The 27596-nt window shown below is 43.9% G+C and overlaps 1 protein-coding gene across 1 annotated transcript in view; it reads right to left on the bottom strand.

Moving 5' to 3' along the window:
* The window catches only part of LOC115464807 (plectin-like), a 92107-nt gene extending 64827 nt beyond the window's left edge, over positions 1–27280 (bottom strand). Inside the window, 9 exon segments of the mRNA XM_030195167.1 lie at positions 3420–3515; positions 5456–5560; positions 6126–6287; positions 6402–6479; positions 13697–13825; positions 13917–14370; positions 22728–22882; positions 26756–26849; positions 27007–27280. Coding sequence (XP_030051027.1) covers positions 3420–3515; positions 5456–5560; positions 6126–6287; positions 6402–6479; positions 13697–13825; positions 13917–14370; positions 22728–22882; positions 26756–26849; positions 27007–27182 — 1449 coding nt within the window. The 5' untranslated portion in view covers positions 27183–27280.
* Between the last annotated feature and the right edge of the window lie 316 nt (positions 27281–27596).

The raw sequence follows: 27596 nt of genomic DNA on the forward strand, positions 1-27596 counted from the left end.
ATCTGAATGTTTGAATAGATGTTGATCTTATGTCACATAACTTTATTGTCAGTTCTAAGGTTTTGCCTGGCTATCTTTGATATTGTGATCTGCATAGAGTTCTAATGGGTGTTTGCGGAATTTTTATAATGTAATGTAATGTAGTAACTTTCGTAAAAGAGCTCCTTTATGTTTTGAATTGGCCAAGTCAAAGTTTCAGCCTAAAACCTAACAAAAGGTATTAATCTGGATTTAGGTCACACCTTTTCAAGTATAGCTCAGTGTGAATTACATTCAGGTACACTACATATTTCCCTGTCTTTGGATGCTTACAATCTAAGGGGACAATTCTATAACTTAGAGCCATGATGTAGACATTAGAATGCTGCATACTTAGTGCCAATTCTATAATGGCATCAGGGCCTACCTAAGCCATTACAGAAATACTAACACATAGCCACATTGGTGCACTGAAATATAAGCATGCCCACTTACGGTAGATCAATGGCTGGCATAAGCTTGCATGCTTAAGTGTGCTATGCAGTGCATGCAACTGATAGTGTTCTGTAAGCTGTGTGCATCGCTTGGCAACATGCCCATTGCCTACCCATATATGTACTATATTTATTTGATATCCAGTTCTTCACCTTTCCATGTATTGACATATAATTTGGATGATATTTTTAGTCCATTTATTTATCACACCTAATTTTAATATAATCTTTATACATTCAGGCTTATTTTCAAAAGAGAAGGGCGCCCATCTTTCGACACAAATCGGGAGATGGGCGTCCTTCTCCCAGGGTCACCCAAATCGGCATAATCGAAAGCCGATTTTGGGCGTCCTCAACTGCTTTCCATCACGGGGATGTCCAAAGTTCAAGGGGGCATATCGGAACCATAGCAAAGGTGGGACTGGGGCGTGCCTAACATATGGGCGTCCTCGACCGGTAATGGAAAAAAGAAGGGCGTCCCTGACGAGCACTTCGGCGACTTTACTTGGTCCTTTTTTGTTATGACCAAGCCTTAAAAAGGTGCCCGAACTGACCAGATGACCACAGGAGGGAATCGGGGATGACCTCCCCTTGCTCCCCCCCAGTGGTCACTAACCCCATCCCACCCTCAAAAAAAACCCTTTTAAAAATATTTTTTCCAGCCTCTATGCCAGCCTGAAATGTCACACCCAGTTCCCTGACAGCAGTATGCAGGTCCCTGGAGCAGTTTTGGTGGGTGCAGTGCACTTCAGGCAGGCAGACCCAGGCCCACCCCACCCCTACCTGTTACACTTGTGGTGGTAAATGTGAGCCCTTCAAAACCCACCAGAAACCCACTGTACCCACATATAGGTGCCCCCCTTCACCCCTTAGGGCTATGGTAGTGGTGTACAGTTGTGGGTAGTGGATATATTTTGTGGGGGGGGGGGGGGGTTGGGGGGCTCAGCACACAAGGTAAGGGAGCTATGCACCTGGGAGCAATTTATGAAATCCACTGCAGTCCCCCGAGGGTGCCCAGTTGGTGTCTTGGATGTCAGGGGGACCAGTGCACTACGACTGCTGGCTCCTCCCACGACCAAATGGCTTGCATTTGGTCGTTTCTGAGATGGGCGTCCTTGGTTTCCATTATCGGCGAAAATCAGGGACAACCATCTCTAAGGACGACCATCTCTAAGGTCGACCTAAATTTCGCGATTTGGGCATTCCCGACCATATTATCAAAACGAAAGATGGCCGCCCATCTTGTTTCGATAATACGGGTTTCCCCGCCCCTTCACTGGGATGTCCTGCGAGGACGTCCTCAGGAAAACTTGGGCGCCCCTTTCGATTATGCCCTTCCACATTTTAAAATTTTTACATGTATTTAATTTTTATGGATGTAATCTATTTTTAATATGATTTAATCCTTTCATGACTTATATGTGTATATATATTTCTTCATATATGTTCTAATTTCTAGACCCCTGATGCAGGCACTTTGCCGAAACACAGTACTGTGTCGGGTTTTTGAAGAACTGACAGTTTTTGAATAATAAAGACTTTGATATTTAAATATTTTGTCTCCTCGTCCTCTGTGAAAGAGCCCTGCTACCTTCATTACTCCTTTCGTTTGGTGCTACCCATATTTCACCCACGTACATGCCCCCCTGTATGTAACAATAATGCCTAGCACTTATAAGCATAAAATTGGTGCCTCAGATGTGCACTAACGCTATCATTCTATAACATATATGTGGTGCACTTGATGCCTATCATTAAGAACATTAATCCTCAGTGAGTTTTGATGGCAACTCCTGTAGTTGGAACATAAGAACAGAGCCGGGCAGACTTCTACAGTCTATGTCCCAGAAACACTAAAGAAAGACCATGATCAAGTAATATAATATCACGTTCATTGTTGATTTAATCTTGAATTGATAATGAATGTAACTGTTGGGCAGACTGGATGAATCATTCAGGTCTATTTCTGCCGTCACTTACTATGTTACTAGATTCTATAAAGCTCGTCCAAATTTGGGTGCAAATCCCAGACCGGTGGCCAAAATAATTAGTAAATAGGCTCCAATGATTAAATTACTGGAGTTAACAAACAATTGCCACTAATTATGATTTGGGGGGCCGATCTAGCTACATGCTATTCTGTAACAATGGGTGCTCAAATTGGATCACGCCATGGGAGGGGCATAGGCGAGTCAGGGGTGTTTACAAAAGGTGTGTGCACTGTTTCAGAATAGAAGAGATCCACACCCAATTTGCACACCAGGATTTACCCTAGGTTTAGCTGGCATAAGTCCTAGTGCAAAGTGGAGAACTGAATTTAGCACTCAATGCTATTCTATAAAAAGTGCTCATCCCAGAGCACCCTTTATAGAATAGCGTTGAGCACTGAATGTCATAGAATCCGGCCCTAAGTGACTTGCTCAAGCTCACAGGCAATGGCAGTAGGATTTAAACCCTGGCTTCTCCGGTTCTTAGCCTGTCACACTAGCCAATGCGCTACTCCTCTGCTCCATATGAAGCAGCAAGACCTGAACTGAGCTGATCATGAAAGGAAGTCCTCAAATGTCACACAGTTTGAGGGACCAGAATTCCTTAAGGGGAAACTGAGAGACTGATCAAAACTTTCAGAAAATGCTTAGTTGAAAGCACTGCTGTTCAAGGAGATACAGTCAGTTATTGAATAAATGGGTCCCATATTTTTTTCACACAAGGATACCTATTGCTGAAACTTTCTGCTGAATAATGAAAATATAACTTGTGGTCTCGGTTATTTATTCATCAGGGTTACACTTCTCTGTTACCATAGTTTAGATCAGGATTTAATGATGCTTTGAGTATAAATTGTACTAAAATGCAGACTATCCCAAGAGGACCACACTCTTTTTCTCAGCAGCGGACAGGCAGTAAATACAACACAGACTGGGTAATAATCGTTCATTCAGTTACCTCAAAGTATGCAGCATTTTCTCGTAAATGTTGTTCCACACAGTGGCAGAGCTGTAGGATCCAGCTCCACTGAGTCTGCATGGCAGCTCGATAGGCCTAAAACAAAGGAAAACACAGTGCTGCTATTATCATAACTATTGGTACGTTACCAGGCTTGGTGTGGACTACAGAAACAAGGGCATCAATATTATGACATTGCATGTATATGCCATATAAACTCAGATATAAACTTATCCAAATATAAATCGAGATAACTGTTTTCATCCCAAAAAATGGGGAAAGCTGTTAACTTGAGTGTAAACTGGTGGGGGGGGGGGGGGAGTTATAGTCAAGTGTTTCTCTCCTTCTTCCCTCCCCTGTGGTGTCATGCATTTCTCCCTTTCCCCCTCCCCTGTGGTAACCAGCATTTTTTTTATCTTACCTTCCTCCTGTGACAATGCTGGGGGAATGAGGAGCAGACTTCCTCACTCAGTGGCATCCCTGGATCCCCCCTCCCCCCGTGGTATGCAGCATTTTTCCCCTTATCTTCCCCTCACAAGGAGGAGCAGAGTACCTCACTTAGTGGTGTCCCTGGATCATGAGTCAGTGATGGTATGGTAAGTCTCCCAGCTGACACTGACGTCACAATCAGCCAGTGCAGAGGCCTTGAGCATCTGCGCATGCTCAAGGCCTGCCAGCTCCCTCCCCTTCACGTCCTGGTCAGAGGGGGTGGAAGCTGGTAGGCCTTGAGCATGCACAGATGCTCAAGGCCTCCACCCCAGTTGACCGTGATGCTATCTGTGCCAGTCGGGAGAGTTACCACCTAGGACTTGGTGATCCAGGGACACCACTGAGTCTACTCATCTTTCCCACAGCATCAATCGCAGGAGGAATGTAAACAAAAAAATGCTGACACCATGGGGGCTCACATAAAAACCTAGAGGCAATTAGTGACCTTTTTCGGGGACAAAGATTTTTTAGCTTATATTCAAGTATATACAGTATACAGTATGACACTTAGATGATTCACCTAACATCACAATTTATATTCAGTGTGCTTGCCCACAGATCGAGGTTCACTGGATCCAGATTATAGATTTTGGTAGTCATCAAAAATGGAGGGGAACTAAGGGAAGAGAAGACTATCTAATTATATCAAGGCTGGGGTCCTCAACCCAGCCCTTAGAACACAATCAGGCAGTCAGGTTTTCAGCATAACCACCCTGAATAAATATGAAACTACATACAATGGAGGCAATGCATGCTTATCTATTTCAAGCATATTGATGGTGGATATCCTGAAAATGAGACTGCTGGGTGTATCCCCTGCTCTGGGTACAAAGGCCCTGAAATTAGGATCTTACCCTTTTCGCTCCTATTTCTATAAACAACGATGGGGAGAAGAAAGCTGGAAAGTGGGGCAAACAGGGGATAAGTGAGAGGAAGAGACAGACATACTGGATGAAGGAGAAGGGAAGATGAGGGAAGAACAGGCCAAGCTGTCAAGGGAATGACTGTAGGCTGACTGCTTGCTTATGGGAGGATGGGGGTATCTGTTGGTTGCTGCCTATGCTGTGTACTGACACATTAAGGGCTTGATTTACTAAGTTCCTTTGGGTAAACAGAGAGTGGGAAGACAGTAAATCAGCCCTAATGAGGTGAGAGAGAGCTCAAAGGCAATACCCCTATCTCTAAACTTTGGTGAAGAGGAGGGCACAGAATGAGAGGTCTCCCCTGCTGGCTCCTAAGTTTTTGTTCTGGCACCTAAATTCAACCAAATTTGTCAAACCCTACCTTATATAATACTAATTATATAGTGGGGCAAAATTCTGGTAAATACAATACATAGATCCAGAGCCCACAACCATGAGCTGCACTTTAAGCCTTCACTTCCTGGTTACAAATTCCTTCAGTCTGATTTATAAAAAGTGACTTTTCTTAAAGAAGATCTCTTGAATCTACTTCCAAGCACTCTACTAATAAAGCACATGACCCTCAGAAAATAAATGTATCAGCTAAAATCACAGTCCTCTGGTTTAGAAACACTCAGGACCTACCTCGATAGTTAACCTGGCAGGATGGTTATCGAGCAGAAGCTGGTCTGCCATGTCCTGTACTGCCTTCATCATGTCTTCTTTTTGATCAAGCTCTCTCATCAACTCCTGCTCAGAAACAGAGAAACAATCATTTCTTTAGGGCAGTGGCATAGGCATGGGTGGAGGGGGAACCTTGGGGGCCTTAAAATTGAGGCGCTATCTTCTGCTTTAGCTGGCAGGGGTCCTCAAACCCCACCAGCAGAAGCCCTCATCCAACTGAAGCCTGCCATGTTTCCTGGGCTGCGCTGGCAACTCCTCCCCCCCCAACACACATTTGTTTATTCTGAAACGAGGGAGGCCCATCTCCCACCCATGCATGAAAACCAAGAATATGCAGCAGGTGGGCCTCTCCCGTGTATGCTCGGTTTTGTGAAAACCAAGCATGGGCAGGGGTGGGGGCTCAGGGAAAGTGCCAGGCTTTGGCTGGAAGAGAGCTTCTGCTGGCATGGCCTGGGGCCCCCGCCAGCTCAGGTATGTGAGGTCGTAGGGCAAACTTTTGAGCCCCCCCCCCATCACAAAGACACACTTTGGGCTCAGGCCCACAAACCTAAGATCTGGCTATACCCCTGCTTTAGGCCTAGTTCTTTTTTTTCAGGTTTTACTTTCACAGCCTCATTTGAGTTCTGCTTACTGCATGGTATTCCTTTTTGCGAGATATGTTTGGATTTCTTTCGCTCCAGTCATATGCCACTTCCTCCTCCTCTTTCTCATTCAACCAGATGAGCTCCCTGGTAGCACGAGACACAAAATTGTGAAGAGTATCGAGATGCCTTTCACGATTTCTGGTGGTGTTCTATTTTGAAGAAAAAAATAAATGTTCACATATATATTTTTTATACTCAATGTAACCTGCCACATCATTACCAAGCTAACAGAAAAGGCTGAAGATACGTCCAAAGGATCTTACCAAAAGTTTTGCATATTGACTCTCTAGTTTACGCAGTTTCTCTGAATAGCTGAGTTTATGAGCCCCAGTCATTTGGATCTGTACAAAATAAAATGAAAAGAATACTTTAAAACTGTGATATTCTGTTATAAAAGACTTTGAGGCTTATTTTCGAAAGAGAAAAACGCCCAAATTCCGACCTAAATCGGGAGATGGACGTCTTTCTCTTGTGGGTGCCCAAATCGGTATAATCGAAAGCCGATTTTGGGCGTTTCCAACTGCACACCGTCGCGGGAATGCATAAAGTTGACGGGGGCGTGTCGGAGGCGTGGTGAAGGCGGGACTGAGGCGTGGTTATCGGCTGAGCAGAGATGTGCGTGCTCGGCCGATAATGGAAAAAAGAAAGGCGTTTTCAGAGAGAATTTAGGTCACTTTCGTTGGACCCGTTTTTTTCACGAACAGGTCCCAAAAAAGTGCCCTAAATTACCAGCTGACCACCGGAGGGAACCGGGGATGACCTCCCCTGACTCCCCCAGTGGTCACTAACCCCCTCCCACCAAAAAAAAAAGAATGTTAAACACTTTTTGCCCAACTTGTAAGCCAGCCTCAAATGTCATCCCCAGCTCCATGACAGCAGTATGCAGGTCCCCGAAGTAATTTTAGTTTAGTTAGTGCTGTGCGGGACCCATGCAGAGAGGAAAAATCGGAAGAAAAAAAAAAAAAACAAGCAAGTGCAGTCAGGGACATCTAAATTACCAGGATAGTAAAAGGGGGAATCAAACCAGCAACCTTCTGATGAGAAGTTCAGTGCTCTAGCCAGTGAGCCACATTATTCAGGTGCTTAGATGTCCTTCCCTTTCCATTAAGTCCCTCCAAGTTTCTGTCAGCCAATCACCGCTGTTTAGCTGACAGAGATGTCAGCTAAATGAGCTGTGATTGGCTGACAGAAACTTGGAGAGACTTAATGGAAAGGGAAGGACGTCTAATCAGTGGTGCACTGGCTAAAGCACTGAGCTTGTAATCAAAAGGTTGCTGGTTCAATTCCCCCTTTTACTATCTTTTAATTTGGACGTCCCTGACTGCACTTGCTTGCTTGTTTTTTTTTTCTTCCGATTTTTCCTCTCTGCATGGGTCCCGCGCAGCACAAACTAAAGTAAAATTGCTCTGGGGACCTGCATACTACTGTCATGGAGCTAGGTATGATATTTGAGGCTGGCATAGAGGCATCTCAGGGGGACCAGTGCACTACGAATGCTGGCCCCTCCCACGACCAAATGCCTTGGATTTGGTCATTTTTGAGCTGGGACGTTTCGGTTATCGCTAAAAAACAAAAACGAAGGAAGAGCGGGGTAGTAATACTCATCCGTAAGGGATTACCTTGCACAACCAAATTAATCCACAGAGATACTGAGGGACGAATTGTACTTTTACAGATAAACTACCAAGGGCAAAAGTTTTACATCTGTGCAATATATGCCCCAAATGCTTATAGCCCAAATTTTTTCCAGACCCTTATAGCACTAGGACTGCAATATAATGATGCCCCCTGGATATGGGCGGGAGACTTCAACCAAGTACTAGACCCGAGTCTGGATAGATCCTCACCCACAGCTATCCCAGGGTCGGGTAAAGGGAAAGGGATTCCAGCGCTCTGTAAACATCTCCAATTAATTGACCCGTGGCGTGCCCTCCACCCTACCACAAAGGACTATACACATCAGTCTAAAGTACATTCTTCCTGGTCTAGAATTGATTACATACTGATATCACAATCCTGGTTCTTTAAAGTCCAGAAAGCCACTATCGGCCCTATGGAAATATCGGACCATAACATGATCTGGGTGGAAATTAACGTAGGTGGGGGTGGTGGAGAGGGTAATAAATGGAGATTCCCTGCATATTTGTATCAGGATAAACAACTGCTAGTTCACCTGCAAGAAAAATGGCAATTATACGAAGATACAAACCTGATATCATGTGACTCACCTATAACATATTGGGAAGCTTCTAAGGCGGTTATGAGGGGAGAAGTAATAGCATTTCAGTGTGCTAGGAAAAAGCGCTTGGCAGCCGGGATACTACATTCAGAAACAGTATATGTGAAGGCCAAGAGGAAATACTTGAGTAACCCAACAATAGCCAATAGAGACTCAATGTCAGCTGCCCTAGTAGCATTAAATTCCCTGATACATGAGCAAGCAAAGAAACAATTAACAGCGCGACGCCTAAATTTTCAGCGATTTGGGAATAAATCTGGGAAACTATTGGCAAGGGTGGCAAAGGCAACCACTGCACAGCGATTTATCCCAGTGATTGAAAACTCTAAGGGAGACAAACTTAACCAATTACAAGATATAGTAAATACATTCTATGAACACTTTACGCAGATGTATACTCCCAAAAATAGGGTCCAAGGGCCCCTGACTAAAGATTACTTAGAAGATGCAAAAATGCCACGATTGCCAGAGGAAGCCCGTCAAATATTATCTGCGCCCCTACAAACACAAGAAGTATTTAAAGTAATAAAAGCCTTACAAATAGGATCAGCACCAGGATTGGACGGCTTCTCCAATGAATATTATAAAATGCTGACACCACAACTGTGTGGAGCGTTGGCGGACTATTTAGATGCAGTGGTTGCTAGGGGATCCTTTTCGCCCAGAGAGAACGAAGCGTTGATTACCTTAATTCCTAAGCCGGGTAAACCTAAAGATCAAGTAGAATCTTATAGACCCATCTCCCTTATTAATGTTGATGTCAAGATCCTGTCTCGAATACTGGCGAATAGACTGATGTATCACATGCCAATGTTGATCGGGGAACACCAGGTAGGATTTGTTAAGGGCCGTCAGGCGGTTCAACAGGTACGAAAAGCCCTCTTAGCAGTGGCGTATGGGCAGGCTACAGGAGATCCTCTCTTATTGGTTAGCCTAGATGCAGCCAAAGCGTTTGATAAAGTTAACTGGGATTACATGTTCCAGGTACTTGAACACACGGGCTTGGATGGCTGGTTTTTAGATGCCACGAAAACACTATACAAAAATACCACAGCCCAAATATTAATAAATGGCACCAGATCTAAACCCTTTAGAGTGGAGCGCGGCACCAGGCAGGGATGCCCATTATCCCCTCTATTGTTCCTTTTATACTTAGAGCCACTCTTGCGCACAATGCTACTAGACCCGGACATACAGGGAGTCACACTACACGGGACATTAATAAAAACACTGACCTTCGCTGACGATATGCTCCTTACACTTACCCAGCCGAAGACCTCAGTCCAACGCCTACTAGAAGTCATAGACGAATTTGGATTTTACTCAGGGTTACAATTAAATTTGCAAAAATCATTAGCCCTTTCAGTACAGGAAACAGTGCAAAAGGAGTGGGAGGGCCCCTTCCCTTTTCAATGGGCTGCGGGCACGCTCAAATACCTAGGGGTTAATGTACCGAGGGATTTAACAAATCTGTACAAAGAGAATATGGACCCTTTGAAGAGGCATACAAAAGAAGCTCTGCAGGGATGGCAGGGCCTACCTCTGTCTTTGAGGGGAAGAATCACTATGTATAACATGTTTATTTTTCCCAAATGGACATACATCTTCCAGATGATTCCTGCTATATTGGGATATAAAGAGGAGAGATGGCTACACAAAACCCTTACAACATTCTTATGGCAGTGAAAACGTGCACGCATTAGATTACATAAACTTATGAGGCCTTGTCTAAAAGGGGGGCTGGGGCTACTTGACTTAAAACTTATACCAATCGCCTGTAATTTGAGGCACTTATCGGACTGGTTCCGCTCAAGGGAATTTTTCTCCTGCACGAAAGTGGAAACCCTGCTGATGGCCCCAATGGGATTTGCTTACTGGCTACATGCCCCATCAGACGAACTCCCAAACCTGGGCCCATATAGATTTCTATTGAACCCTTTGCGGAAAACATGGAAATGGTTGAGTAAGGAAAACAAATGGAACAGTGTAGTGTCTCCACTACTACCCATTAAAGGTAACCTAGCATTCCCAGAGGGGGGGAAATCTGCTTTGTTTAGGAAATGGGAGATTTGTGGTATTAAATACTTATTTCAGGTGGTGTCTGAGACAGGGACCATTAAAACATTCCAGGCCCTGTGCGCAGAATTCGGACTTGGACAGAAAGACTATTTCCAATATATGCAGCTCAAACATTACATACGAACATTGCCGGCATTGGCTCTTACTCAGCAAGTATGGGAATCCATGAGTGAGATGCTGGGCCTGGAAGCACAGCTAAAAGTACCGCTTAAGTATTTCCACCATCATCTGAGAGATTTACAGGGAACACTGGACTACACGCAAGTGTCACAACAATGGCATCAGGAGCTGCGGTGGAAACCGGACCCAGAACAGATCAAACAGTGCTTAATGGGTGTGTATCGAGTGACAGAGAATGTGACTTGGCAGGAAATGCACTACAAATTTCTCATGAGACTGTACATATCACCACACAGGGCTTATAAGGCAACCCTGAGAACAACAGACGACTGCCCAAAATGTGGAACTGTGGGAGCCTCCCTGGGGCATATGTTTTGGTATTGCTCAAAAGTGACCCCCTTCTGGATAAAGCTGGGACAACAAGTATCGCAAATGTGGAACATTCGCTGGCAACCAACGCCAGGACAGCTATTTGATGTCTATAGGATTCGTGGCAAGTCACCAGAGGGACTTAAAGAGTTCTTGAAAAGAGTAATCTTGATGGGCAAACGCACCATACTACAATTGTGGCTACAACCAGATCCACCTGGAACACCACAATGGCGAGGAGCCATGATGCAATGCTGTATGCTAGAAAAGAAAAAAGTGGGAGACTTAGCCTCAAAAAAAGGAGACCAGTTCTGTAAAGTCTGGCTCCCGTTTTGGGACACTCTGACACCCGTAGCGAGAAGCAAGATATTGAACTGTTAACAGAACCGGTAGTGGGAAAGAGTTGAGGGCGGGGATAGAGGGGGGGGGAGTTGGGGGAAGAGGGAGGAAAATTATAAGCTTGATGACATCTCCTATGTATTGTTCAAATTATTTGATGTATTATGTTCAAGTGTTATCAATAAAAATTGATATATTAAAAAAAAAAAAAAAAAAAAAACGCCCAGCTCAAAAAACGCCCTAATCCAATGTATTTTCGAAAAAAAAGATGGATGTCCATTTTTTTCGAAAATACAGTTCGGCCCGCCCCTTCACGGACCCGTTCTCGGAGATGGACGTTTTTACAAATGGGCGTTCGCGTTCGATTATGCCCCTCAATATGATCTGATGATATGCATTACTAACTATATATAACCCATTTTAGGTGAGGTTCTTGCAATAAAATAATAGAACTATGCTAATGGCTTGGTTAATATGGGATTCTAAAGGCATCAATTCTGTAGAATTACTTATAATTTAATTTAATTTGTAATTTTGTATTCTGTTTCAACTGCAAAGCTCAAAATGGATAATAGTGTTAATGACTATCATATCCAGAAGTACAATTACAAAACAATTAAATTATCTATAAACCACATCCCAAATCCTCTCTATTCAAAATTTTAAATCATTTAGTTACATCCCTAACAGATCAGAATGCATGTATAAATGACTAAAGGCCCTGTTTACTAAACGGTGCTAGTGTTTTTAGCGCACGCTAACCCTAACCCTTGAGACACCCATATTTTCCTATAGGTGTCTAGCATTAGCACACACTAATTTTTAGCATGCACTAAAAACGCTAGCGCATCTATAGCACGGCTTAGTAAACAGGGACCTAAAGTCACATCGGATTTAATTTCAAAATTTCTTACCACCTTTCTGGGCTGCAAGCCAAATCACAGCAGATTACAAAAAATATCTTTACATAAATCACAACAGCTCACAAATGATTTCACTGTATGGAAGGTCAGAAGTAAAGCAAAGGATTTAGATAAGTATTATTATTCACCACAATATTACTTTTTCACACATGAAGTGAAACATGGATTGCCCAGGAGATTAAGATAGCCACTGCCTGTGCCAAGATTAGAGCCCATTGATCCTAGCTCCTATTCAAAAACCATTCATCTTCCACTGAAAATTGAAATGAACATGGACAAAAGTTCAAAAAGAAAAGAAGAAACCAGTGATACCCCAAAAAAACAAAAACACTGGAAGCTAGTATTATTCTGACATTAAAAAAATATAAAAAGATACGACTGGGTTCAATCCAATACCCTAGCAGCAGTATTACAGTGTGGTAAACCCTAAGTACAATTCCTGGAACAAGTGCCTGTTCCTGAGGCCACCTGGGCCTTTGGACTCTGATGAGGCAGGATTTATAGTCCGTGAACTAAAGACGTTCCAGACATCATGCTACAGTGGTATTTACTGACTGCCTCACAGGCATCCTCAAGCCAGATTCCAAAAAGAAGCAAGAACTCTAAGAGCCAAAGGATTATAGTAGTAACAGTCAGGCTCTTTGGGTGAGGGGACAAAATGGTGGAAAAATGCCATGGAGATATGCAAATGAAGGCTCATTTAACCAAACTTCCAACTGAACAAAGTCTAAAAAAGGTAAGATTTTCAGGTTTGAACCCATTCATTTTTTTCCAATTTGTTAAGAAATAGAGAACAAACAGCTGTTAAAAGCCTTATTAAAAGAGCAAGTGAGCTGTGATAAGCACAGGGGCGTATCTGCGTGGGGCCACGGGGGCCTGGGCCCCCGCGGATTTCGCCCTGGACCCCCCTGCCGCCGTCACCTACCTTTGCTGGCGGGGGACCCCCAACCCCCGCCAGCCGAGCCGAGGTCTTTTAAAGTTCTTTTTCGTCCTCCGGAGTCCGTGCTGTTCAAAGCTGCTCCTTTCAGAGTCTGACATCGCTGCACGTTGTACGTGCAGGACCACATACAACGTGCAGCGACGTCAGACTCCAAAAGGAGCAGCTTTGAACAGCATGGACTCCGGAGGACGAAAAAGAACTTTAAAAGACCTCGGCTCGGCTGGCGGGGGTTGGGGTCCCCTGCCAGCCGAAGGAATATTTTTAAAGGCAGCGGCAGGAGGAAGCGGACCTCGGCTGGCGGGGGTTGGGGTCCCCCACCAGCAAAGGTCGGTGACGGCGGCAGGGGGGTCGGCACTGGCAGTGGTGGCTGGGGGGGAGGACGACTACAACAGCGGCGGCGGCGGGGGGGGGGGGGCTATAATGTGCCCCCTCACTCTGGCCCTGGCCCCCCCTACCGCCGCATTTGAGATACGCCTCTGGATAAGCATAGTTATTTCCTTATGATTAACAACAAAAACAGAACACTGAGAGAATGATATCTTTTCATACCTCACTAATCATAGCTTCTTTAAGGCTAGATTCAAATTCTTCAACAGCTCTGCAGACATTTTTGTGATCTTCTAGATGACCTTCAACACTTGGCAGATCTGAACCCCATTCAGCACGATCAAGCTGCACCTTTGGGAAACAATGAAAGATTGATCCAAATCTCTCCCAGAAGGACAACAGATCACCAATGGTAAGCCAGATCTTAGACTAAAATGTTTACCTGCATTTCTTCCACCCAGCTCAGAAGGTCTTGAACAAATCTGATATTGACTTCCTCTTCAGTCAAATTCTGATCAGCAATGGCTGATTTCATTAGGGGTTTCCGTATCTGCATAAGCTTGAGAGACTGCAATGCGCCTGGGGCTACTCCTGTCACATAGTTCTGGATTAACCCTGGAGTTGTAAATGCTGGAGTGATGACTGAAGTCAGCCTTGGAGTAAAACCATGCGATAAGCCTGCTGTTAAACTGGATGGAGTTAAGGAAGGTGTGAAACTTTGAGTTAGGCTCGAGTTTAAGGTAGGGTTCAAGTTCTGCTGAAATCCTGAGTTTAAGCTTTGCGTTATTCCTGATATCATAAGCTTTGTCTGCTCTGTTGACAACGTTCGGCCCTTGCTGTACACCGCAGAGCATTCATTCCTTAATGCCATTAGCTCATCACGAAGCTTAGCAACCCTGTAAAGGAATAATATATGCAGAATATTCAGACATCTTATTGGCAAAAGACTCATGGTAGCATTTTGCTATATATCACACTAATGCTAGAAGAAATTAAATAATACCGTTGAATAAAAAGTAGCCATGTTTAATGCTCTGCTCCTGTAAGATCGTTAAACATATTTACTTATTACTTATTAGTTCATCATAAAAGAAAGAAAATCATTTATGCTGTATATACATCTTAATACAGTACATTAAGGAATTTAATTGTATGGTTATACGCTGCATGATATCAACAAATGTGGATCTTAACTATGCAAATAGAGAGGCATAAAAAAAGAACACAGCTCCATAAACCCAACATACAAAATGATGAAGCTACAAACATTTGCTCAACAGCAAATAGCCTTCTCTGTTCTTCAGCTTCAACCAGCAGATAATTCCTGGTTTATAAAGCTGATTTTTAGCACGATCTAAAAACGCTAGCGCACCTTAGTAAAAGACCGCCATAGACAGTTGTGCGTTTAAATTCTGTCAATAATTGCTTGTTAAGTAGCAATTATCAGCATTGACTGGCCTGTTAACTAATTAAGTTGCACGCGGAAATCCAGAATACAACCGGATTTGTGAGCGCAATTTAAGTCGGGATACATAGAATCTGGGGGATATTACATAAGTAGGTGCTATCTTTTGATATACTTCTAAAAAGATTTAGTGGAATTAAAAAAGGTTCAAAAAGAGCAACCAAAAAGATGAAGGAGATGGAACTCCTCCCATATGAGGAAAGGCTAAAGAGGTTAGGGTTCTTCAGCTTGGAAAAGAGACAGCTGAGGGGGGTTATGAATGAGGTCTATAAAATCCTGAGTGGTGTAGAATGGGTAAAAGTGAATCAATGTTTCACTATTTCAAAAAGTTCAAAGACCAAGAGTCTCTTAACAAAATTACATGGAAATACTTTTAAAACAAATTGGAGGAAATATTTTTTCATTCAATGAATAGTTAAGCTCTGGAACTTGCTGCCAGGGGATGTGGTAACAGAGGTTAGTGTATCTGGTTTTAACTAAGGTTTGGACAAGTTCCTGGAGGAAAATTCCATAGAGGGGCATAATTGAATGAAAACGTCTATCTCCATGGGCGTTTATCTCCGAGAACGGGTCCGTGAAGGGGTGGACCGAACCGTATTTTCGAAAAAAATAGACGTCCATGTTTTATTCGACAATTTGTGAGCTGTGCGTTTTTGTTTTTCAGCGATAATGGAAAATGCAAGCGCCCAGCTCAAAAACGAATAAATCCAAGGCATTTGTTCGTGGGAGGGGCCAGGATTCGTAGTGCACTGGTCCCCCTCACATGCCAGGACACCAACCGGGCACCCTAGGGGGCACTTTTACAAAAACAAAAAAAAAAGGTAAAAGAGCTCCCAGGTGCATAGCACCCTTCCCTTGTGTGTTGAGCCCCCCAAATCCCCCTCAAAACCCACTGCCCACAAGTCTACACCATTACTATAGCCCTAAGGGGTGAAGGGGGGCACCTACATGTGGGTACAGTGGGTTTGGGGGGGTTGGACGACTAAGCATTAAGCAGCACAATTGTAACAGGTGGGATGGGATGGGCCTGGGTCCACCTGCCTGAAGTCCACTGCACCCCCTAACAACTGCTCCAGGGACCTGCATACTGCTGCCAGGGAGGTGGGTATGACATTTGAGGGTGAAAATAAAAAGTTGTGAAACATCATTTTTTGTGGTGGGAGGGGGTTAGTGACCACTGGGGGAGTCAGAGGAGGTCATCCCCAATTCCCTCTGGTGGTAATCTGGTCATTTAGGGCACTTTTTGGGGCCTTATTCGTGAAAAAATAGGGTCCAGGAAAAGTGCCCTAAATTCTAGCTACAAACGCATACTTTTTTTCCATTATCGGCGAAAGGCGTCCATCTCTGTTCGGGTGATAACCACGCCCCAGTCCCGCCGTCACCATGCCTCTGACACGCCCCCGTCAACTTTGTACGCTTCCGCGATGGAGTGCAGTTGAAAACGTCCAAGTTCGATTATACCGCGTTATTCGTTTTTGTGAGATAAACGCCTATCTCCCGATTTAGGTCGCAATATAGGCGTTTTTGTCTTTCGATTATAAGCTGGATAGTCTCTTATTGAGATGGACTTGGGGGACACCACTACTTGCCCTGGGATTGGTAGAATGGAATGTTGCTACTAATTGGGATTCTGCCAAGTACTTGTGATCTGGATTGGCCACTGCTGGAAGCAGGGATACTGGGAGAGATGGACCATTGATCTGACCCAATATGGCTATTCTTATGTTCTTATGTTACCTACTTTTTACACAAGTACAACCCTGAACAATCTCATAATAGTCATTTTCCACTTGTAAAATATGCTTCACTTGTTTATTTATATTTTACGTATTTAGATTTTGCTCACACCTTTTTCAGTAGTAGCTCAAGGTAAGTTACATTCAGGTACACTGGGTATTTCTCTATCCCTGGAGGGCTCAAAAGCAGCAGCAGTGGGATTTGAACTGGCCACATCTAGATGCCAAGACTGGTGCTCTAACCACTTGTGGCGATGCTTGATAAAAGTATCCCCAATTATATAATCCTTGGCTCCTAGGGCATGTAGCCTGATTCTTAATTCCATGTGATGTACAGATAAGGACTGGCGGCTGGACTCCCACTGTACCCTCACTGTATGAGTGGTGATCTTTTTTTATGATTGGGGAGGGGGTTGGGTTTCTCTCTGAAGTAGGTGGTAGGGAAAGGGAATGTAGATACTGGAGTATTTATACAACTGGATTTGTGTCTGGGGGAGTATGTTGTTCAAACCTGTTATTCAATTTGCTTTGTTTGTATCGTTTTATTCCTTTTGTATGACTTCCAAGTTAATAAATAAACAGATTTTAACTAAAAGTATACCCAATATGTAATTTGCACACTAGTTCTCTGAATACACCTACAGTTCACCTCTTTGGAGAAGTAGTTTGCTTAGAAAAAATATTGTAGAACGCCTCAATTTCAGTACACACAACTGTCACTCATCTATATAAATAAAATCCCCCTCAGACATTCTGAATCCCCCTCAGACATTCTGAAGCTCACCTCACTCCAACTGTGGCTCCTGACCTAGGCTATTCGGACTCCCGCACTCAGCCACGCCCATCTGCGCCCTAGGCCACGCCCCATCTCGACATAAAAAGCACTCTCAACGTTCCATTGACCACTGACGTCAATGAAGCCAGTTCGTTTGTTCGAAGCTCTGTAGCAGCAGAAACACAGTCTGTGGGCCCCGCCCTCGCGTCAAACGTAATGACGTTGAGGGCGGAGCACATTCAAGGAGCCAATCAGTAGCCGAAAGCAGGAGAGAGGGCGGAACGACGAAGAGGAGGCGGGAGAGAGGGCGGAATGTGGAAGAGGAGGCGGCCCGGCAGCGCTTCTACCTCACAAAAAGCTACCAGCCATGGAGGCGGAATAAGGGAAGGAAGAAATAACTGCACTCAGCGCCAAGGAGTAGCGGGCACGCCAAAAAAACCCCAACAAACCGGAGAGGGACGTGTAGCTCCGCCCTCATGTCACCACGCGATTACGTCGACAGCAGGGCAGAACAAACAGCATCGCACATACACAACTTGGACGGAGATCCCGAGCCCCCCTCAGTAAGCGATGACGTCGACGGCGGGGCGGTAAAGAGAGCATCACACAAACACAACTTGCACCGAGATCCCGGAGCCACCCTCGGTAACCGACATCAACACACACAACCTAATCTCATAGCAACAGGATCAACTCTGCCTGGGAGGGTATGCTGGCATGGAGGAGGAGGAAATCAGGGAAGGAAGTCAGAATGCTGGCATGGAGGAGGAGGACATTAGGGAAGGAAGACAGAACTGCTTAACAGAAGGAAAAGCAGGTGGGGAGGGAGGGGCACACACTCACTCAGTACAGATGGGGAGGGGGAAGGCAAGAGAGGGGAAAAGAGGGAGGAAACGGAGGGGGCCCAACAAAAGGGAAAAGTACGAATGGGGGGGTAAGTAACCAGACGCTCTGTCAAACACACTGTAGCTCTCGGAAAACTCTGTCTCTGTCACTCACTGTGTCCAACATACGCACTCGCACACAGTCATTCTGAAACACACACACTCAAACACAGATACACAAGCACTCAATCTCTCTCTCTCTCATACACAGTCACTCTCACACACACACTCACTCTAACATACACACTACGAGGAAAACCTGGCTAGCGCCCGTTTCATTTGTTTCCGAAACGGGCCTTTTTTACTAGTTTATAATAAAAGGGAGAATTATTTCTATTAGACATCCTTTTAAACATTAAAATGAAGACTATTTCAGTTCTGAAGACATACAAGTTAAGATTTTTGCTACATAATCATACGGCAGGTTTTCAGATAATACACTATTGACACTTAAAACTTGCAGCATATTTTTCAGCGGTGATGCTGGAATACTGAAAGCGGCTCAGGTTTATATAATAGGGATGTGTTTGGTTCGTTTAGCCTTTAAATATATATGGCCGCCCTTGCTCTCAGTAAAATACAGGTCAATGGCTCAGGCTAAAGAGCTAGGCCTCTACAAGCAAATGGCTCATAATAAGAGCTAGGCTTCTCTTAAAAATCCAAAGTCATTTCTGATATAAAATACATTTTTCTGCAGCACAAGCTGAACTGAGTTCTCAGGGAGCTGGCACGGGAGGGGGGTCCTTTGCTCTTGTAAACATGCCTGGGACTGGCATCGGTGAAGAGTCATGAGAAAGATGTTTTGGCTTAATGAAAGTAGATAAAGGGGTAGATGTACGTAGTTAGAGAGTACTCAGAGGGAGGGGGGAGCTGAGAATAGCTGAGAAGAGCAGAGTGACCAATGAAGTCATCTCGCCAGCTGTGCTTTGCACCCCTTTTGTGTATAGTTAGAACCTGGGACCCAATGAAGTCACCCTTATCGTTTCCTTATCAACTGATGAGGGATAGCAAGTTCTGCTGACAAAGCTGGATCCCATTGGAATCAATTGGGTTGAGACAGTATAAAGGAAGCACCCCGAGCAGTGTAAGAGGCAGATGCAGATGCTGATGGAGGAGAGAGACAGAGCACCACCGAGAGCTGGTGTATCGTGTGATTCTGTTCCACTGTATGATTGACTGAATTGCTGGTATCCTCATTATTGGGTAATGTATCAATGCTAATTAATACTAATAAACTATATCTCTTTAGCTAATTAAAACTGGGTTCCTCTTTAATTACAGACTTAGCTACGGCTGGGTCTGTACCGAACTGCCATGAGCAGATTCAAGGTGGGGAAAGCTAGATATTTGGAGGGCATATGTAACTTTGCCCAGAGAGATGAGACGGGCCACTGCTTCCGCTGCCTGATTAATAAAGGCAGATTCTGAGAAAATAAACACCTTGTCCCTCATTGCCAAACTATTTCAGTTCATTTTGAACATGTGTTTTATTAAAAAAATGTTAATGGGCATTAAAAATATTCACAAAACAAGTTAACATACATTACATCAATATTGAGAACCCCATATGTTTTAAGGGGATCTAAGAAATTGAAGAGGTGATAAAGTTATATTTCTCTGACCCCTACCCTAAACCCTGTCAACCTGTTAAACGTTTTATCATAAGGTGTTCATCCTTGGAATTACAGAAATGACAGTGACATCATTACATTATATGTAGTGAGTGTGTGAATGATTAACCAGACCAATTTGCACTTTGAACTTTCAGTGGGGCTGTGGGCAAAGAAAGATGCCTTTGCTTGCTGGCTATTGTGAAACTTCCAGTGCTTGAGCTTCTGCTCTGCTTCAGGCATTCTCGTCAGCTCCTAGACTCTAGTTCCAATAAAGATGAGACTGCCAAGTGAGACAGCCATGAACAGGATTCTTCCAAGGTTGAAAGATATAGGAGATTCAAACTCAACTCACACCTTCGTCAACAGCTCAAGGTAAGTTATATTCAGGTACAGTTGGTATTTCTCAGAGTAAAAGGGCATTTTATATGCTAGGGAGCGGATATTCAGACCGCAGCAGTTAGCCAAGCTGTGTCCTGCAGTCGGCGGTAAACCTAGAAATTCAGTGCCAGGCCATATCCAGCGACTAGCACTGAATCTAGATGCCGCTTATAGAACACACTTAGGCAGAAATTTATTCCATGTGGATTTTTCAGGAAACCATATATAAAATCTAGCCCCAAGCACTAATGTTCGTCGCTGAATATTAGCGCTTAGATGGAATGGCTCCTGGCCGGTTAAATAGTGCTGAATATCAGGCAGTAGGAACCTACAGTTCCACATCCCTTGCGTTCATAAATGCACAGGAAAGTAGTGCTTATGTATGTAGGTGTGTGAAGCACTATTCTACAGGGGCACGCAGAAGTGGCGTGAAAGGCAGTTCTATAAGTTGGTACCTAATGTGGGCACCAATTGTGCACCTGGTTTATAAAATAGTAGTGATTACATGTGTGATTGACACCAATAATTTGGAGCTACATTCGCATCAGAGATAGGTACTATTCTATAAACAATGAGCCCAATATTCAAATGACTTATATTGCTAACTATGGGGGGACTTTTACAAAGGCACAATAGTGTTTTTAGTGCACGCTAATAATTAGCATGCGCTAAATGCTAGAGAGGCCCATGGGAATATATGGGTGTCTTTAGCATTTAGCACGATCTTATTTTTAGTGCGCGCTAAAAACGCTAGCATGCCTTGGAAAAGGACCCCTTTGAGAGGTATGCTTATAAATTTGACCTCTTTGAAAATCTGCTAGGGCTGAGTACATAAATGTTTACACAAAATTTCACTAAACAGGGGCAGATTTAGAGCAGGAAAAAGAAGTTAGAAGCTTAGCACTGATTTTTAGCACTAGGCTGATAAATTAGGCTCATAAATCTAGACAAACAAATGGCAGGCTTAAATCTATAAGCATAACTTTTATGCTCCTCAGATGAATTTTCAGCTGAAAAGTTAGGCTCCTAAGTTTGGCTAAAAATAGGACACAAATTTTGGAGCCTAACTTAAAAGCATAAATTTAACTCAAAAATTTTTTTGAATATTGATCCCAATATACCTAGATCACTTAGAGGCTCTCTTAGCAAACAGCGATAGAACAGGGACTTAGCGTAGCTTTACGCAGGACTTTCCTGCGTGCTAAGGCCATTTTTACCACTGGGGTAAAATGGACGAATTTCCTATTCTCTTTGTATTAATGGCTACGTACTAATTTTGCCATTAGCACACGGCTATTAGTGGGTGAGCCCTTACCACCATCCATTATGTATACGGTAATGACTTGCATGCTAAGCACTAAGCGTGTGCTAATCAGAACTCACCACTGTCATCGCCAGCATGGGGGACCCTCATTTCAACTTATACCACTTATTAAAAACTTTTCATCTGCAGTCTTATTATACTGACAATACATTCACTAAATATTTGGGGAAAAATAATATTAAGATCCAAACAGCCATTCTTTTAAAACAAATAGGAAGAAATATTTTTTCACTCAACGAGTGGTTGGGCTCTGGAACTCTTTACCGGAGGATGTGGTAACAGCCAGGGGCGTAGCCTGACCTCACAGTGGGAGGAGGCCAGAGCCCGAGGTGGGGGAGCACATTTTGGTCTGCTGCCCTGCCGCGCCCCCTCCCCCCCCCCCCCCCCGCCGCCTCGACACCCTGACGCTCCCCACCCACTGCCACAGCAAATACCTTGGTTGTCAGGGGTCCCCAACCCCTACCAGCTGAAGCAATGCTTAGTTTCACTAAAAGGATCGTGCCAGACGTGAGGGAAAGACTGAGCAGGGCAGGCAACACGGTGGCGCCAGAGACCAGAGCTGGACAAGGCTTCAGCTGGTGGGGGTAGGGGACCCCGCCAGCAAAACCAGGGGCCCAGATGAAATTTGGGGGGGCCCAGGCCCCCGTGGCCCCATGTAGCTAAGCCACTGGTAACAGAGGTTAGTGTATCTGGGTTTAAAAAAGGTTTGGACAAATTCATGGAGGAAAAGTCCATAGTCTGCTATTGAGACAGACATTGGGAGCAACTGCTTGCCCTGGGATTTGTAGTATGGAGTGTTGCCACAATTTGGGTTTCTGCCAGGTACTTGTGACCTGGCTTGGCCACTGTTTGAAAAACAGGATACTGGGCTAGATGGACCATTGGTCTGACCCAGTATGGCTACTCTTATGTTCTTATGTGCATATTACTGTCTTCATGCAATAATGTTTCACCACTTTAATCTGACTGCAGAGAAATTCGCTGAAAAGAATTGAGTCTGATGTTATGTAACTTAGTCATCATTGTGGACACATGCATCTACATGCCTGCATTGGTATGAGGATTATTTTATCTGTACCTCTGCAAGAGCTGCTCTGACTGGTAGTACTTCCCATCCAGAAGCATTTGAACATCAATTACTTGCTGTCGGAGAAGATTCTCACATTCGAGCAGATACCCTGCAATCTCCGTTTCATTTTGGAACTGCAGCCCTGATTCCAACCGCTTTGCATCCTGTATTTTAACAGAGCAAAATTTTAAAACATTATTTACTGCTACCTGTAAAATTCCAGTGGGTCACTATTCAACGTGATCTAACTGGCAAGAAATGTCTCCTAGCTGGTTAAACCGTTTGGGGCTAACCGCTAATTTTCAGTGGCACTTAACCGGTTAGTGCCACTGAAAATGACCAATTAAAACCAAACTAAAAACTGGCTATTTTGGGGGTGTTCTGAAGGTGGAGTCAGCATTTGAATGGCTAAATGCCTATATTCAGCACTTAACTCTAGCCAGTTAAGTGCTGAATATTGCACTTAACCAGCTATGCGCTGGTTAGCTCCACAAACCCAGAAATTCAATGCCGCAGCCCGGACACTGATCCCTGGTGGCTGAATATCGGGCCCCAAGTTTTCAAGAAAAGAAAGAAAGAAAGAGACAACATGCAAACTGTGCTTCTCAGAGAATCATTCTCGGACAACCTCATTACATGGGGTTCTTCAAGTGCCTATACCATGCCCTGTACTTTTAAATCTTTATATCACATCCTAGACACAAGTCATCAGGCCGTTTGACTTGGAGTTCCATTCGTTTGCAGATGGCATTCAGCATTATGCTACTTTGGGGGCTGCAGTCAGACTTACTGAAGGGAATTTAAGGGGCCCTTTTACTAAAGTGCACCTAAAAGTGGCCTGTGCTGGTGTAGGCAGGTGTTTTGGACACTTGCTGGTCCATTTCCTCAGCACGCCTGGAAAAAATGCTTATTAAAACCAGCGTGTGTCCATTTTTGGCTTGAGACCTTATCACCACCCACTGACCTAACAGTAAGGTCTAACGTGCTAACCGCGCAGTAAGCATTCAACATACCTCAACTGCCGATTACCACCAACAAGCGCCACACATTAGAAAATATTTTCTACCACATGTTTTCAGCACATGACAAAATGGAATTACCGCCTGGGGCATGCGGCAGACATGCAGTAGTGCCAATTTGATGCGCATTGGACGCACGTAGGCGCCTACGTGCCTTAGTAAAAGGGCCCCTAAATTCCTATTTGACTGCTTTGTGGAACTGGGTAACAACTAACACTGCGACTGAACCCAGATCAGTGTTGTACATGTCTTAAGACAATCCATAATGCCTGCTCATACTTTCATTAATGGCTGTTCCTTACCTGTAAATGAGGCACATAATCTCAGGGTAATTATTGACTTTAACTTCAATTTACAGTCTCAAGTGCTCAGCACAGCCAAGAATGTGTATTATTACCTTCATGTTAATTGCTAGCTAAAGCCTTACTTTAGTAAATAACATCTGGGTATCTTTATATGTGAAGCTGTAACGTCATGACCAGACTACTGCAATGCGCTATATGTAGGGCTCTCAGCCAAACTGCTACAGGGCTTGCAATGAGTCCAGAATGCAGGCGCCTGCTTGATGGCCAATTGTGGTCTATATGACCACATCATTCGCATTAGAAGAAAGTTCATTGGTTTTCCGTTACATAAAAAGAGTGCAATTCAAAGCTTTGTGCATAGCTTTTAAGGTTTTGAATGAGCCTAGTCTTGTCTGTCTTCAAGACTAGTTATAAAGAAGCTCAATCATTAAGCTCTCAGGATGCCTATCCATTGACAACTCCATCTATAAGACAGGTTCAGCTGGCACAAACCCGGAAACAAGCCTTTACTTGCACTGTGCCTTCTCCCTCAGGAAGTTTGCCTTCTTCATGATTATTTAGCTTTTAGACTTGGCTTTTTACTCACGGTTATGGAAAATAACATTTTAATTAGGAAACTGTAGTGGAAAGCTTGTCAAATTCTCCTATGTGACTTGTTTTGGCCTGGATTTCTGGAGATAGTTGTCTTCAGCTTACTAGGTACCTTTTGGGCTCATTTTCGAAAGAGAAGGGCGCACATCTTTCGACACAAATCGGGAGATGGGCGTCCTTCTCCCAGGGTCTCCCAAATCGGCATAATTGAAAGCCGATTTTGGATGTCCTCAACTGCTTTCCGTCGCGGGGATGACCAAAGTTCCTGGGGGCGTGTCAGAAGCGTAGCGAAGGCGGGACTGGGGTGTGCTTAACACATGGGAGTCCTCGGCCGATAATGGAAAAAAGAAGGGCGTCCCTGACGAAAACTTGGCCGACTTTACTTGGTCCTTTTTTTTTTTTTACGATCAAGTCTCGAAGATGTGCCCTAAATAACCAGATGACCACCAGAGGGAATCGGGGATGACCTCCCCCTACTCCCTCAGTGGTCACTAACCCCCTCCCACACTCAAACATTTTTTTAAAATATTTTTCCACTCTCTATGCCAGCCTCAAATAACATACCCAGCTCCATGACAGCAGTATGCAGGTCCCTGGAGCAGTTTTAGTGGGTACTGCAGTGCACTTTAGGCAGGCGGACCCAGGCCCATCCCCCCCCCCCCCCCCCCACCTGATTAAACTTGTGGTGGTAAATGTGAGCCCTTCAAAACCCACCACAAACCCACTGTACCCACATCTAGGTGCCCCCCTTCATCCCTAAGGGCTATGGAAGTGTTGTACAGTTGTGGGGTTTTGGGGGCTGAGCACACAATATAAGGGAGCTATGCACCTGGGAGCTTTTTCTGAAGTCCACTGCAGTGCCCCCTAGGGTGCCCGGTTGCTGTCCTGACATGTCAGGGGGACCAGTGCACTACAAATGCTGGCTCTTCCCATGACCAAAGGGCTTGGATTTGGTCGTTTCTCAGATGGGCGCCCTCGGTTTCCATTATCACCGAAAATCAGGGACGACCATCTCTAAGGTCAACCTAAATGTGGAGATTTGGGCGTCCCTGACTGTATTATCGAAACGAAAGATGGCCGCCCATCTTGTTTTGATAATACGGGTTTCCCCGCCCCTTCGCGAGGGCGTCCTCGGGAAAACTTGGGCGCCCCATTCGATTATGCCCCCCACATCACTTGAAGTGTTTTTATTAGCTTGAACTTTTTGTGCATATAATCTTGAAAACATTTATTTCTTATTATTGTTGTTATGATACTATGGCATTTTTTAGTTTTTATTTATTTTTCATGTCTTTATTATGTTTACTATTGTAGCTTTCTGCAAATAAAATTGAAGGGTTACATAAACAAGTTAAATAAAGTATGAGTTATTGGGTTTAAAAGCTTTGCCTGTTATATCTTTGAAGGAAAAGCCAGTGCTGACAGCAAAGAGATGACTGAACCTCAACCAACATCAGCATGTCACGCTGCCACATTAAGATTGCTCACATTAGCCCTAGACCAGTCTTTGCCATTAGTCTTATTGGAGAATTTGTCTCTCATAGAATCTGCATGCTGCGCTGCTTGCATATTTGAGAATTACGGGCAGCTTGCATCTGCTGGGAGCAAGGCTTTGGAGCATCCAATCTGAAGTTTTCTTGATTCATTTGTACAAGTAGTGCTAATAGAAATGAATGGGCACCCTACCCAGAAGGAACCCCAAGTCTGCAGGAAGAATTCCAGAAAAAAAGGAGGGAACTATTGTAAAAATAAAAACAAAATAAGTAATCTGACAAAAGTTTGGTTAAAACAATGTAAAGAACATAAAAATCCAGCACATAAAAAAGAAATATATTTCTATGTCACAGAAAATGTGTCAAAGCTAAGGTTTCTTCGTGAAACCAAATAAGCTTAAACAAATTTCAGCTTCAGCTACTTGCTGTCATCAAACTTCAGAGGTCTTCAGCAAAAGCTGTGTAATTATCCCTTACAGCAACAATAAAAATTAACAAAACAGAGAAATTACCATACATGGATTTAAACTGCAAGTATTATAACACTCACCCCACTACCACTACCACCCACCCACCCACCCACCCACCCACAAAGAAAGCTGAAATACGATCATAAATAGCTCACTTACAGACTGCAGACAATTTCTTGCCAATATCAGTTTATCTTCACATCCCAGGCTGTCCCGTTGGACACGATTTGCTATCTGCTGCAGCATTTCCAACCTAAAAGGCAGCAAAATATGTAAAACTCACTGATAACTCTTTTCACAACACATCTCCCAAATGACATAAGAATCCTGGATTTCAGCAGCATGACCATAAAATAAATCAAAACAAGACAAAATTAGCATCTGATGTATCACTCAAATAGTGCCTCTACCTTGATTCTCCTGATGACTCGCTGCCAAAGCTGATACAAGAATTGATCAACGTTGGACCGCAATTGACAGAGAGTAAGTTCTCATTGGAGCCAACACTGGTATGAGTGCTGGTCCGCGTGCTGCTGCTAAGCAGGGACTCATTGCTGTTATAGCCATAAAAACGCGTGCTGTTCATTTTTTCTATCTCAATAGCAGTACCCCTTTTTTGAACATTCAGACTGAGAAAAATGATTAAAAAATAACAGCTTGCAGAATGTACCGCTTCCACGAATGACAAACTCCCAACAGGCTGAGAAAACCTTTAGCGCTCACTCTTAAATAGGCTTCAACATGTACATTCAGCATCCAGCCAATAGCATTCACAAAACTCTTCAAAGGTTTCTGCCTTGAGCTATAGAAAGTATGCCAGCTAAGGTCTATGTTTCCTTCCTCGTACCTGAAAACTTTACAAGTATGGACTAATCAGACTGATATGGGCGTTGCTGAAAATAAAACAAATATGCCAAGTATTTTGAATTAAGCAGTATTCAGTTTCAAACAAACTAAATACCAATTCCAGTCTATTTCAGTACTGCCCAAATAAATAGAT

The sequence above is a fragment of the Microcaecilia unicolor genome, chromosome 3, assembly GCF_901765095.1.
Source record: "Microcaecilia unicolor chromosome 3, aMicUni1.1, whole genome shotgun sequence".
Classification (NCBI taxonomy): Eukaryota; Metazoa; Chordata; class Amphibia; order Gymnophiona; family Siphonopidae; genus Microcaecilia; species Microcaecilia unicolor.